Raw genomic sequence first — 13,956 nt, 5'->3', positions numbered from 1 at the left:
CCCACCTCAGCCCTGGAAACCAGACCCTTCTGTCATTTGGCTCCTCGTGCCCTCTCCCTGAAGACACCTCACCCTGGATTTCTGACTCTTTACCCCCCCACCTGCCTATCACCTTGCCACAGGAAGGCTGGCTGAGAGCCCTTGGGGGTGGGGGGCAGGAAGGATGGACAGACTAGGGGAGTCCTCCATACTCCAAGGGCCTTGGGGGCGGGCGGGCTTTGAAAAGCCCCGCCTCTTTCTGGCTGGGCTCTAGGACCGCCCAGGAACCCTCTTCCCCTGCAGACCTCAGTCCCTGGGCTTTCTGGCCCTTCCTGCCTGCAGGGGGCTCCGCTCGCCCAGCCCTCCCATCCCTGCTTCTCCTGGGAACTCCTGGCCAGACGGGGCAGGTCCGCAGGTCCCACCTCCCCTGAGAACATTGTCATGGCTCTTAGAGAAACATGGACTGGTTTCTTGCTGGACAGATCAGCACTGCCAGGTGCTGGTCTTTCTTGCTGGACTTTCTTGCTGGTCTTTCTTGATGAACAGATCAGCACTGCCAGGTTCTCGTACGTGCCCCAACTGGGGATCGAACCCACTGCCTGGCCATGTGCCCAGACAGGGAATCACACCCCCCAACCTTTCGGTTTACGGGGTGACGCACCAACCCACTGAGCCACACGGGCCATGGCTGGGGGCAGCACTTTCATCCAACAAAGCTCCCTCGCTCTCCGCCCCCCTCGGGCTGTGGGGCCCCTGCCACAGGCCCCGACGACTCATCAGGCAATGCTGTTCTTCCACAGCTGCTGGCACAGCGTCTGCAGTGGCCCTGAGAGGCAGCAGGCTGGCCCCCGGCCCAGGGGCTCTCCACTGGGACCCAGCACGGGCGCCACAGGCCTGTCCTGCTGGGGGTCCACGCAGGCTCTGCCAACACCCCCCTGCACATGCCCCGCAGTGTAGAAGCCCGCCCAGCCGGGCAGGCCGTGAGGCGGTGCCCCTCTGGTCGCCCACAGAGACCGCCTGTCCTGGGCTATGGGAGGCACCTCGTTCCCCCTGTGAGACTGGGGGCCCCTCCTGAGTGCACACAGATTCCCCTGTGCTCCCAAGAGGGCTTCCCTTGGCCTGCAGGAAAGGGGGTGCAGGTGCGGTAGTGTTCTTTGTGGCTCACGGGGCTGGGGAGTGACGGAGGCCCCCCGCAGGGCCGTCCTGCCGGCAGAAAGGGCGCCCCACTCCTGCACGCCTGCTCCGCCCTGGACGCTCCCGGTGAGGCCAGACCTGCCCCCTCCTCGCTGCGTGTGAGTTTGGATTTGGGGAGGGGTGTTGCAGGCACACGGTTTCCTTCGAACCAGGTCCTCCCCCACCCACCCTGGGAAGCCAGGGCCTGGGCGCGCAGGTCCGTGGGAAGAGCCGGAGTGCCCAGGAGGCTGGAACCGGGACTGGACGCCTGGCTGGTAGGGACTGCCGCCCGCGGTCTGCTCATCCCTGTCTCCGAGGCTCTGCTCTGCCTGCAGCTGGAAGGCTGCCGGGGAGGGCAGGCCACAGGGGACAACGGTGGCTGTGTGTCCTCGAACTTCCTTGGCACGTAAGTACCACGGGCCCTGCTTCGTGATGCCTTAGACCACCAGACACTGCCCACTTAGACCGCCCTGCCCTAGGCCACGCCACAGAGGAGCATGGGTAGGCACGCAGGGACCTGCGCAGGGAGCCGCTGCCTTTATTGAGGACTCGTGCTGTGGGCGAGGAGGGGGGTATCAGCCACTCCGATCCGGGCAGGCGGGAGAGAAAGGGCTGGCCGCCGGTCAAGGGCACGAAGCTGAGGGTCCCCGAGGAGGGCCCGGGGACAGGATAAAGCTCTTCGTTTCCATGGCAATGACGGCCAGGGACGCGCGTCCCCTGCCTTTGTGGGTGTGGGACGGGGGAAGAGGCGCGGGGCGGCCCGCAGCCCTAGGTGGGCCGCACCTTCATCTCCGACACCTTGTAGCTGTAATTGTACCCTTTTCCTGATTGCCAGTTGACACCGTTCGCGAAGCTGTTGTGGGAGCCCCCGAGGTAGCGGCCGTTCAGGTTGGACAAGTGGCAGTTATTGTACCACCAGGCTCCTTGGTACTGCTCGGCGCAGTTCGTAGAGCCTTGGTCGTTGTCCTGGTCTCTGGTGGAGAAGGCTTGGTTGTTGTGGGTCGTCAGGGAGTCCCCTGCTCAGAAGGAAGAGCGGACGTTCACACTCCGAGCCGGAGGGTCCTGGGTCCGGGCCCAGGCCAGAGCTGCCCAGCTGGGCGCTGGGCCCCGCCGCACAGTCCAAGGGGGCCGCTGACATGGCCCCAGGAAACCCCTGCTCTGCCAGCATGGCGGCCTCCACACCCCCTCACCCGGTCTGCGCCCGCCGGCTGGCAGACACCCTGCCACTTAGAGGGGAGGCCACTCTGTCGGGGACGACCGGGACTGCAGAGGCGCCACAGAACGGGCTGACGCATCGTCCGCTCCCATGGTCGTTCCGATGGTGGTCAGGCACGGCACCACCATGCACTGGGCTTCTCACCCGTGTCACCCTCGTGGGGACACGCACGGGGGCCGTGTTGTGACAACGCATGGATGAAGGGACTGGGGCGAGGAGAAGCCACCACCCCACGTCGCCCGGAACACGCAGAGTCTGGACAGTGAGCGGGCTCGCCCTGGCGCCCCCACACCGCCCGCCGGGCGCTCACCGGCGCTGCCCCCGACGAAGGCGCCCAGCACCAGCTTGTACTTTTCGGCCTCGCTCCCCAGCTTGAACGACTGGTACTTGGCAAACTGGTAGCCGCCCTGGAAGTCCACGAGGTCGATGCGGAGCTCGCTGGTTCCTGTGAACAGAGGCCATCAGGTGCCAGCGGCAGGGACCCTCTGCCTCTGGGACTTGGCTACATTTTTAGGGAATTTGGGGACTCGGTGTCCAGGGGGAGGGTCCTCGGGGTCACAGAGAAAGTCCTGGGCTAGTAAGGGATATGGGAGCGCCCTTCCCACAGGCCCTTCTCCCAGCCCCAAACCGCCACTTGTGCTCCTGGGAGAAGGTGACCCAGCACGGGCAGTGACGTCACTCACAGCCCAGGACGGGAAACTGCTGGGTCCTTCGCCTGGGAGCCTGGACTTGGGACAGGGTCGTGGGACAGCAGGGAGGGAGAAAAGGGCGGGCCCGGCGACAGGCTGACCCTGGCAGGTAAGCCAGGGGACAAAGAGGCTGTCCCGGCTCCAGACTGACCAGGCGGGTCCCCACAGGGGCTGGCAGGACAGGATGGGGGCAGCCTCCCTGTGCCTGAGCCCCGACTTCAGGGGACACGATGTGGTGGGGGGCAAGGTCAGGGCTGGCGTCGGGCCGAACCCTGACAACCCACCCGCTCTGACGCGGACGCTCAGCATCAAAGGGAATGCGGGTCCCCGTGGGTCCCCGACAGCATCTGTGTTGGAGGGGCGGCTGTCTCAGCCCAGGTGGCCTAGGGCTAAGGTCAGGGTTGGGTGGGTCTCGGGGCTCCAGACCCGCGTAGGGCCGGCCCTGGGCCTACCCTGGGCAGTCAGGGCGTGAATATTGTCGTTGCCCAGCCAGAACTCCCCCAGCTGGCTGCCGAAGCCCTGCTTGTACGCGGCCCAGTCCCGGTAAAAGTCCACGGAGCCCTCGCTCCTTCGCTGGAACACCTGTGGGGGCGAGAGGTTGGGGGGCAGCCCCACAGTCAGTCGGCACCGCCTGGCACCACCGCTCAGCCACCTGGGCCTCAGCACAGACCCAGGGGCACTCGGACGGTGCCCACCGGTGACACGGGAGGAAGTGGAGGCTGGGGGGGGACACGCCCAAAGCTACACAGCTGGAGCCACCCCTGGACCTCACCCCACTGTCTGGTTCTCTCTGTCCTTGGTGAACAGGGGGTGGCCGCCGAGACATCAGGGAGCTGGACAGTGGGACGAAGGCCACAGCGGTCCCCCACCCCGGCCTGCGCAGCCACCCGACCCCCCCCGACACTCACGGTCCAGCCCCCGCCGTCTGTGTCCATGTCACACAGCACCACCAGGGGCCGGCAGTCGGGCAGGTAGATGGTGTGCCAGCCGCTCAGCAGGTGCCCCCTGGTGAGCAGCTCCTTGCAGTTCCGAGGTCCTGGGAGGGGACCGGGAGGTGGGTGCTGGGGCCGGGCCCTGGGCAGGGTTGGGGTGGGGAGCAGGAGGGAGAAGCAGGGGCAGCGCGGGTCTGAAGGGGCAGGGAGGGCTCTGAGGGCACTGACGTAGCCCCGCGCCCCATCTTGGTCCCCAGGGTCCGGGCCTTCCTGGGAACAGTGTCTCCGCCCCCAGGGACACTCCCTGGGCTCCATGAGGTTCTCTAAGCACGAGCTGCCTGCCCCTCGAGCAGCCGAGGAGTGGACATGGGTGTGGGCCCTCAAGGTCCTGCCCCACCAGCCTGCGAGGCTGGCTGTCTGGTCGGCTGCCCCCAGCCAGGAGCAGGTCCAGCTCAGGCACCGGATGACGGCACGGTCAGTCACCTGTGGCACAGGACTGGGACTGTGCTGAGTCTCCTGTGGGTTGTGAGAGAGGACACGCATGTCACACGTCTAGAAATCAGGATCCCCATCTTCTTCTGCCCTCCTGGCTCCACGGACACACAGCTCCTGTCCTAATGAGTGGGCCCCAGACTCTGTCTCCGGGGTGCCAAGCTGTACCCCCATGAGCTCAGTGCCCCTGAGTCCCAGGTAGCCTGGGGCTGAAGGGCAGCCCTGCCCCTCAGGGCAGGGACCGGACCTCGGTGCGGCCGTCTCATCCGGGCCGTCCCCGCCCACCGGAGCTCAGCCCTGTCTCCAGCAGTCTGTGGTGGGCGCAGTGCCAGGGGCAGGCCTGCGGGTCTGCGCCCCAAACTTGCACTTTTTACTTGTGGACAGATCTGTCACCTTTTTGGATTCTTTGTAAATATGTTTATGAATGAGGGTCATTCAGAAAACAAGTCATTGTTCACGTTCACGCAGCAAAGCAGCGTGCCTACCACGCGGGTCCCCACTGGGCTCAGAGCCCTCACTGACTGCACCCACACCTGCACCTGCTGCCTGGAGGGGCAGGGACACCAGACCCTCCCCGGGGGACCATGGTGGGCTTCACTGAGTCCTCTGTGGAGACCTCCCAGCACAAAGCCTGCCGGGAACCCCCAGGACGGCGAGAGGGGCCCACCTTTCTGTCCACGATCACCCTTCTCTCCACGCGCACCGGTCTCCCCACGGTCTCCTGGAGAAGACAGGACAACGGGACCCTGATGCCAGGACGCCGTGTCGGGGGACACGGACCATCTGCTCTGGGAACCACCCAACAGCTCTGCTTTCCCAGGGGGTGGGTGGGAAGGGCCAGGAGCCTGCTGCTCCCACGCATCGCCCTGTTGTGGGCTCATGAAGGTGGGAATGTGTGGGGACCCCTGCAGGGGGGAGCACCCTGAGGCCCAGGTCCTGCCTGGGTGAGGGGAGCCGGCTCAGCACCCATTCCCTGGGCCCAGGACTCAGTTTGCGCCCCTCCCCCACCCCAGGCCCAGGTGCCTTGGAAGTAGAAAATGCAGCAGGCTCCCTGTGTGTCCCTCTGTCCCTCCCTCCCTCCGCTCACTCTCCCTGTCTCTCTCTCTCTCTGACACTTTGTCTGTCTGTCTCATTTCCCTGCAGACAGACCCGGGGCCCCGCCCAAGGGGTCTTTGCTCTCTGTCATGTGGTTACCTTTGGGCCCCTCTGGCCCCACATTTCCAGGTGCTCCAGGGGAACCCCGTTCTCCTGCAAATTCCAAACACACGGCACTGAGGAAAATGCACCCCAACACTTTTCAGGGGATCTTCCCAGGGTGTGGTCCAGCCCCATCCCTCCCAGCCCCAGTGGTCCTCAGCATCACTGCCCGGGACAGCCCACTGGTGACTGTGGCAGGTGGTGACCCCACAGCAACCGCGTGGTGCAGAGTGGTCGGCCAGCTCCTCGGGGCACGGCCTGGGTCCCAGCCTTCGACTCTGGGTACCCGGCCAGGTCCATCTCCCTGCACGGAGCTCCACTACCTAGTCATGGACCTGGGACAGGGACCACGTCCTGGGAGACCCTGTCACCAGGTCCCCACAGGACATGGTGAGTCCGCCACGCCGTGGTCGCCCACTCTGCACTGTGTCCCAGACCCCGGGCTCTACTCCGTCTCCAGAGAGAGGTCGGGGCCACTGGCCTCCCGGGTCTCCTGCACGGAGGCCCCTGAGCCTGGACGCCCTTGGAATGTGCGTCCTGCCTCCCAGGCGATGTCCCCCCGCAGCTGCTTTTCGCTTATACACCCCAGGCCTGGTGAACCGGCACGGGGTCCGATGTCCCAGGAAACTAGGCCCCGATGTGAGCCCAGAAAATCCTTGAGAGCCTGGCCCTCACTTCCAGGCCTGGGTGGACACTGGCGCTGGGCAGGCCCAGCCCCACAGCCCCACCTGGGACCCGCAAGGACACAGGCCAGCTGGAGGTCTAACCAGGCGAGGGTGGGAGCTCAGTGCCCTGCCCCTCCCCCACCCGGAGCACACACCTCTCACTCCAGCGGCGCCTGCCTCTCCCTTGGGCCCCGCGGCCCCGGGCAGCCCCGGGCAGCCCCGGAGGATGCTGAGTTTGTTGGAGCCTTCCAGTCCCAGCAGCGTCACCTCTGCAGAGAAGCACACCTGCCGTCAGGGTGTGCGCCCCGCCCAAGGGCACCTGCCACTGGCAGCGTCTGCTGCCACCCACTTCTGCAGAGGGCCCGTGTGCCCTCGCCCCTCCCACCCTGGGGTGCAGGCAGGCAGGGTGGGGGTGCGGGGTGGGGCCGGGCCTTGGAGTCGTCCCTGCTCGAGGGCAACCCAGCTCCCCTCCTGTTGTTGCTCAAGTCACCACGGCCCCTGGGCTTCTGGCCCGGGCTGCAGTGTGAGGACAGAAACCGGGCTTCGGGAGGAGTGGGCCGGGCGTGGAAACTTCCCGGGCTCTGGCGTCACTCCCGACCTTTACACGGAGCTTCATCGGCGGCGGGTCCTTTCAGTAACTAGCAAATATTGTAAGGAAGTTGGGGGATTGGGTCACCCCATTTCTGGGCCTGTGGCCTCGGCCTGCCTGAGCTGGAAGGGGTCCACATAGGACCCTGTGTTCCAAGGATGCAAGGCCAGCCTGGCAAAACCGGAGCCAGAGGTCTGCCTGCCCCTTAGAGTTTAAGTGTGTGGGTCCCCAAACTGAGTCCGCCTCAGAGGAGACAACCTGGGACCTCGGGGAGACGCAGGGCCCCACCCCGCATGGTGGCCTGTCCTCCCCCTGGGCCTCGCCAATCAGCGCAGACTCCACATTTTCATGTGCTTACGTTTTGCTCATCAAAGCAGACGGCTGGTCATTGTGGAAGTTGGAAAATGAGACACATGGTAGATGGCAGGGAACCCCCTGTGCTCTTACCCAGGGAGGGGCCCCACAAGTGCCTCCCCGGCTCTTTCTGGGCCTTTCTCCGCTCACGCGGCGGGAATTCTTTCTCCCAGTCCAACCTCATGCAGGCATGTCGCTGCGGGACGCCTGGGACCCCCGGAGGCAGCACCGGGCTCAGGGCACTGCTGGGTGTGGGAAGGGGGTCGGGAGCCCGTGGGGATGACGAGCCCCTCACCCTGCCACCTCTGGGACACCGTGGGGTCTGCCTGTCCCCGAAGGCCTCCGCCTGGGAGTCCCACAGGGCTGCGTATGTGTGTTCTTGGGCCGTCTCCCAGGGCTGGTGGCAATGCAAAGCCGGCCCTGGGGCAGGGGTCGCCCTCCCCACCCCCTCACTCGCCTGTGCGCTGGGATGGGGTGCCACCGCCCCCCCCAGGGCCCTGAGGCAGGGCCCCCGCAGACGGTGCTTAAACTCACAGTCTGGAGAAGAATATCCGAGAGGGCACTCGGTGCCTCTCGGTGAGCAGAGGCTGTCGGCTCTCAGACCGACCCCTGTCGGGTCCTACTCACCTGCAGTCTCACTCACCTGGACAGGTGTCCGTCGTCGAGGCCGCAGGGCACAGGAAGGCCATGACCAGGAGGACGGGTCCCCAGGCCACAGCTGCTGGGCTCACCTGCATCTCGGGTCCTGCCTGCCTCGGGCAGCTCCCGCCTTTATGGGTGCTGTGGAGCCCTGCCCCCGGCTCCGTCTGTCACCCTTGGGGGCAGGGCACGTCCTCCCCCGCCCGAGGTGTCCACTAGAGTTGGCGTGGCCTCAGAGGACCCTGAGCGGCCACTCCCCATGTAACGAGCTTCCTTGGGGCTTCCCCTTGACAGAAACATCACCGCCTTCCCAGTGAGGAGGGACAGGGCCCCCCGCCCGCCGGTGTCTTTTGAGAAGGTTCTGCACGGACATCTCGGGACGGCAGGGTTGGCGGGACTGGGGGACACCATCTTCTTACGGTGGCTTCAAGTCCGCAGAGGGTTGGAAACATCCCCTGGGGTCTGGGAGGTCAGAAGGGAGGGGCGGGGTGACTTCGGACTGCAGCCAGGCCAGAGGCAGGCAAAGGGGGCGGCCCCGGGACGTCCCGGGGGGCCGGGCTGGGACCTAGGCAGAGGCAGCTTCATCCTGGAGTGGGGGGGGGGCGGGGGAGGTGCCATTGGATTGCTCCCAGCAGGGACCTGGCTGCTGGTGCCCCCCTCCACACCCCAGAGACCATGGCTAATTCTAGAAGCTCTAACTTGGTGGCCAGTCCAGTTAGAGACAGAGGTGGCAGGTGTGGGGCCCCATCCCCAGTTCTTGTCTGGGTGTGACATTGGAATTCTGACCCCAAGTCCGACCCCATGAGGATCAAGGTCCCAGTGGTTCCACGTCAGGGTCCCCAGGGGGCCTGGGAAGGGGACAGCTGGACATCGGAGAGAGGACAAGTAGCTTCCTGTCCCCGCCGAGTGCTTAACAGAGACCCAGTCGTCTGAGACTAGCAGAGAAAACAAAGAAGCTCATTAACACGCCCGGCTCATGTGCCCACTGGACTCGGTCAGGGGGCCCAGGGCCCCCAGGGTCCTGCTGACTGGCCACCTGTTAGAACTGCCAACGGCCACCTGTTTGCTCAAGCGTCGCGGGCAGTGACTTCTGAAGAGGCCGACTCCGACCTTCAGACACCGGCTTTGAGGTGTTGGCTCGCCCCCGCCGGGTGCTGTGAACGGACGGGGCCGACGCCCTCCTCCCTGGCCCTTCGCTCTGTTTTTTCCTTCCTCCTCCCAACTGCCCGCCCTCGCTCCAGCGGTTAAGACAATCTTAGGGGGCGAGAGCCCCCCATCTCTCAGGCTGCTGGCCGGGGAATAGAGCCCCTTTCCTCCTTTCAGCCCCTGTCTCCCAGGGACTGGCCCCCCCAGTGGCGGGCAGGGGTTGGGTTTGGTATTTCGAGGGCTGGCGATGCTTCAGACGGCCTCTGGGAGCGGTCTCCGGGTCACACGGGAAAATGTGAGCGTGAGTCACGGAACAGGGGAGTGACTTATGTGCGGGTCTCCCTGCATCGATTGTTTGGGGGACCCTTACGTGAGTTCCTCCCAGGCTCATGTTCTTCAGTTTCTAGAAATTTGCTTACATGCAGGATGGTCTGAGAAAGGGACCCACCTGGGACACCAGGACACCGGTCTCAATCTGTTCCTGTTGTAAATGCAGTGAAAATGCTTGTAGCTGTTAAACGCACTATGTCAGTGAATGGAACAAGGATTATTTTCACAGGCCTCTGGAAGCAGGTTGTTAAAGTCCGCCTGTTACGTGTGGAGTAAGGTTTACAGGTCAGACTTAAAAGCTTAGGGAAGGGACCGCTGGACTTTTGAAGTTAATGTTTTAATAAACCGAGCGGGCTGCATTTGAATTCCTGTAGAAAGACGGTGACATGCAGAGTGGTCCTCTCTGAGCCCGGGACAGAGCAAGACTCGGGGCAGGACACCCTGGGGGAGAAACCAGTTTACAGATGGGGACACGGGGGACCAAGAAGGAGAGAGGCTGCTGGGGCCTCACAGTCTGGACTCGGGCAGCAAGGTCGGAGTCCAGCTCCATGGGGCGCTCGGGCCGCCTTCTGTCCCCTCCCTCCCTCTGCCGAGTTGCCCCTCACCCGCCTGCTAGTCACTCCCCACCCCCCAACTGTGGAGACGGGATTAGAAGCTGGAGCTTGGGGCCCAGTTCACGACATCTCTATAAAGGGTGGGTCATCTCAGGAGGGTCCCCTGGGGCCGAAAGGCCGCTCTTGGAGCAGGTGAAGGGCTGACTTGGGGACAGCGATCACAAAGGAAAGGCCTGTGCTCAGCTGCCTTGCACATAGGGGTGCCCCTGCTCCCGAATTTCGGGGTTCCTTCCTGGCAGGCACTCTGAAAGCAGCCCTGGGGCCGAGGGACAGAGACCGGGCTTCCTGATGTACCGGCCTCACCAGCAACAGGGGAGGGTGTTTGCTGAGCACCTGCTGGGTGCCCAGCACAGGTCAGTGCCGGTGACCCGTGGGGGGTGGCGCAGACAGGTCCCTGAGCCCGCGGACTGACTCCTGGGGGGAAGGCGGACAGCAAGCCCTCTGCAAACTCAGCTCGGTGTGGCCCACTGAGAAAGCCCCAGGTCCCTCAGGCCGGAACCTGAAACCCACTCTGTGACTTGATGTGTGAACGCCCGGGGGTCCCGGGTGGGGGCTCCCGGCCCCTGTCCCGAGGTCCAGCTGCCCAGGGCCTGGAGACCTGCAGGGGCGGCTTGGGCTGGCAGTCACTGCCCTGCCCTCCCCACTTCCCTCTGGCCAGCCCTGAACTCAGCCCCAGTGACCCCAGTGACCCCGGGGAAGGTGGCCTGCTGGTGACCGGGGAGGGGTGGCGGTGCTGTGGAGCCCGGGCCCCGGCAGAGGGCGCTGTCGGAAGCTGTCCCCGGGGTCCCAGGTGTTTCCCATTCTCGGCTCCCGGCCCGCCGGCCACTCGGCCACGCTTCCTCGTGCACTCCGGTCCCAGGTGCGCTGCGCGCGGCCCGTGCTGGCAGTTGGGGGAGCCGCCCCGCACGAGGGCCCAGGTGATGTGAGTCCTGGCGCCCCGCCCTCGGCAACGTGAGGTGCCAGGTGTGTGTCGTTCCGAGCCTGTTTTGGAGTGACTTGCCACGCAGTAACAAATAACAGACACTGGTAGGTGTTTTCACTCAGTCTGCCCCCTTAATGAGTCTTTTAAGGCTCGGGCGGCAAGTACAAGGCCCGTGGGCGAATCAGGACCTCCACCTGGTTTCCTCAACTGGCGTCCACCCAGCGGCCAGGAGCCCGTGCCCCTGGTTAAGGAGTTCAGTACACTCACAGAGCCCTAAAGTTACACTCAGCCCTTGGAAGGCCACCGTGGGGCTGACGTGACCCCCAGTGAAAGGGACTGTGATGCCCCCGACCACCAAGGCCCCTTGGCCTAGCGGTGTCTGGTTCCCAGCAGGTCTGAGGGTGCCCCAGAGGGCAGCGACACCCCGGCACCATCAAACACGGCTGCTCCCCACACGTGCTGGAAAATTACTCGACTCCTCCTGAGTCTGCATGATATCCATGTGTCAACAAATAAAGGAAAGACAAGAAAAAACAGAATGTTTTGTGCGTGTGGCTTTTGTTGAAGTATCTGCTCAGGGGGCCATGAACACGGGCCCCCGTGCCTGGACTGGCTGGTGGGCCGTCCCCGTGCCGTGGGCCGCAAGCCCTTCCCAGCTGTGGCGGGCGGACGGAAGGGGCTCCAAGCCCGGTCAGCTCCTCCGGGCCGAGGAGCCGTGGGAGTGGCCACACAACTGGGCCGTCCAGGCCTCAGGCCCTGTTTCCTGACGCATCCATCGGGAGGACTTAGGCTGCAGGGTCAATGTCCCCTCTCACACTGTGGGCTGGGGGGCCTGTTGGGGGGACAGGCGTACGGTGAAGCCAGGAGCCCTGACTCGAGTCCTCATGTCCATGTTTGCACACCAGCACTTCCACGTTGTGCCCATCGGAGGTGCCTGTCACCCTGTTTTTTTTGGGGGGTGCAGTGCCCGACACTGAGCAGGCCGTCAATAAATGGTTATTGCACAAATGAAGGGAGGAGCAGGCCCCCTGCAGGAGTCCGACCCTGAGGGTCCTACACCACCCCGCCCTCCTGACCCCCCAGAAGGTGAGATGATGTGGCTCCCCCAGCAGGACAATGTCCACCGCCAGTGCCCAGTGCGGCCACCGCTCAGCCACCAGCCTGTCCTGGACCTGGAGGTCAGGAGGGCCCCTGGTTGGCTGAGGCAGGCAGGGTCCCCACGTCCATTTAGCATCCAAACAGGTGCCACATGAGGACCTGCCACGTCCACAGTTGGATCCCTTCCTTGACAAAGTCAGGAGAGGAGGTCCAAGACTTCAAAGAAGCATTTTCCAACCTGGTGGACGTGGCATGGAGGGTCCTGCTATACCCACTGTGATTGTTCTTGCTTTGGGGATTTTGACCTCTTCCGCCCTGATTATTTTGAATACCATTGCTGTGATCCAAATAGTACAATATTTTTCCCTGTTCACTAAACAAAGTAATATTTCAGAAAATACATCAACCCTGTTCATTGAACAAAGTAATAGTACTTTAGAAAGCACACTGAGTGATGTGACTCCAGATGATTTAGAGAGTTCTTGGAACAAAGAAAGTAACCATAGTAACACACCAGAAGAAATCCGGAAGCAAAATATGAATATTAGAGAATTAATAGAAAGTTAGAAAAAGCCTGATAAGATATTTCTCCGGGCCACGGTACCTTACATACTGGCCCGAGAGAACAAATATTAAAAAGAAATAAAAGAATTAGAACCCCTAGCAAAAGAGGAAATAAGGAAGGGCATAGACAAGTACACAGGTCAACCAGGAGGGCATGTTTACCCCCCCGAGTCAATTTTAGACATATCTAAAACGCCCAGAAAAGAACGTGGCATCCAAAATGGGTTAACAATTGGCTGTTTTCTTTTAATTATTTTACTCTTGCTACTGAATATAGACTTTGTACTGTGCTTACTTATTCCTGTGAAAATCACCCAAGAGGAAGGGACAGTTCAGGGGAAAACATTAGTATTCCCCACGGAACTGCCTGAAAGGATGGAAAAATCTCCACAGATTCCCCTCTCCCTTATACAGGGGGGTACGACAGCCAGGGTGATATAATTGTTAACTATAAGGGAAAACATGTCAAGTTGTATAAATTACCCTGGTTTGAGCAACTTAAAGCGATCAGGACCGCCATAGTATACCAGAAATAAGAAAAACAAGTTAGAGCTCTTAAATCAACAGTTAAGGCCAGTTAATAAATAACCAGGTTGTTGTTGCAAACACAGGTTGTGCTGCCAACAGTTGAGGGAAGAACAGATCAGAAAGACTTTCCCACGACTGTTCCTCACCCACAGATACCAAGGGTCTTCCAAGAAGACAAGTAAAAACTGTATAGACCCACAGCCCAGGGATATGGTCAGGACGGTTGAGATGATCTGCAAGGCAGAGGCACCTGTGGCTGGATTTCCTGTCTGTCTCTCCTTACATGTTTGTTTGGGTGACCAGAAGGTGGTGGGATTGTTAGACACTTGTATTTCAGGTTCATTGATTCGCATAATTCCAATGAAGTTGTACAAAATAGTTTCTTGACCAGAGAATAAAATCCCTGTATGTCTAATAGTTGTTAGAGTAAGAGCCCCTCCTTTACCTTGAATAAGAATATATATCGACTAGACAGGCAAAGAAATAACAAAAGCTGGCTGGTTATTACAAACTAAATACGTAGAAACAGTTACTGAAGAGTCAGAGTTTATAGTACACAGAGAAACATTTTAGACAGAAAAGGATGGATAGCTAAGTTAGACATCACAAAGGCCTTATAATAAATTTCCTATTATCTCTACTCAATCTAGCATATCCTTTTGCCCTATGCCAAATTCTGAGAAACTTTAACATACAATAGGATACTTCTAATTGTCTGATTAATGACTCTCCTAGTTAAAATAATCTTTGATCCTTATAACTTAATCTATGGGAACTTTCGTACTTTTACTGATTACCTTTGTATTGATTTTTTCTGCTTAAATGATCA

At 61.5% G+C, this 13,956-nt stretch overlaps 1 protein-coding gene across 1 annotated transcript; it reads right to left on the bottom strand.

Moving 5' to 3' along the window:
• Nucleotides 1-1,920: 1,920 nt before the first annotated feature.
• On the bottom strand, nt 1,921-8,385 carry LOC119036042 (ficolin-2-like). Its single transcript, XM_037127636.2, has 9 exons — nt 7,930-8,385; nt 6,499-6,612; nt 5,676-5,729; nt 5,149-5,202; nt 4,473-4,505; nt 3,966-4,093; nt 3,510-3,639; nt 2,679-2,813; nt 1,921-2,168 (listed from the first exon to the last, which is right to left on the bottom strand). Exons 1-9 carry the CDS (start codon nt 8,021-8,023, stop codon nt 1,921-1,923), a joined length of 990 nt encoding a protein of 329 aa, XP_036983531.2. The 5' UTR covers nt 8,024-8,385.
• Nucleotides 8,386-13,956: the final 5,571 nt, after the last annotated feature.

This window comes from Artibeus jamaicensis, unplaced genomic scaffold, assembly GCF_021234435.1.
Source record: "Artibeus jamaicensis isolate MK-2021 breed Jamaican fruit bat unplaced genomic scaffold, CSHL_Jam_final contig_471, whole genome shotgun sequence".
Taxonomy (NCBI): Eukaryota; Metazoa; Chordata; class Mammalia; order Chiroptera; family Phyllostomidae; genus Artibeus; species Artibeus jamaicensis.
This window is presented reverse-complemented; position numbering and strand designations above follow the sequence as displayed.

Coding starts and splice junctions, on each gene's coding strand:
- LOC119036042 (XM_037127636.2), bottom strand. CDS start 8,023: ATGCAGGTGAGCCCAGCAGCTGTGGCCTGGGGACCCGTCCTCCTGGTC. Junction 6,613..7,929: donor GACGACGGACACCTGTCCAG/GTGAGTGAGACT, acceptor GCTTCTCTGCAG/AGGTGACGCTGCTGGGACTG. Junction 2,814..3,509: donor TCACGCCCTGACTGCCCAGG/GTAGGCCCAGGG, acceptor CTCTGTTCACAG/GAACCAGCGAGCTCCGCATC.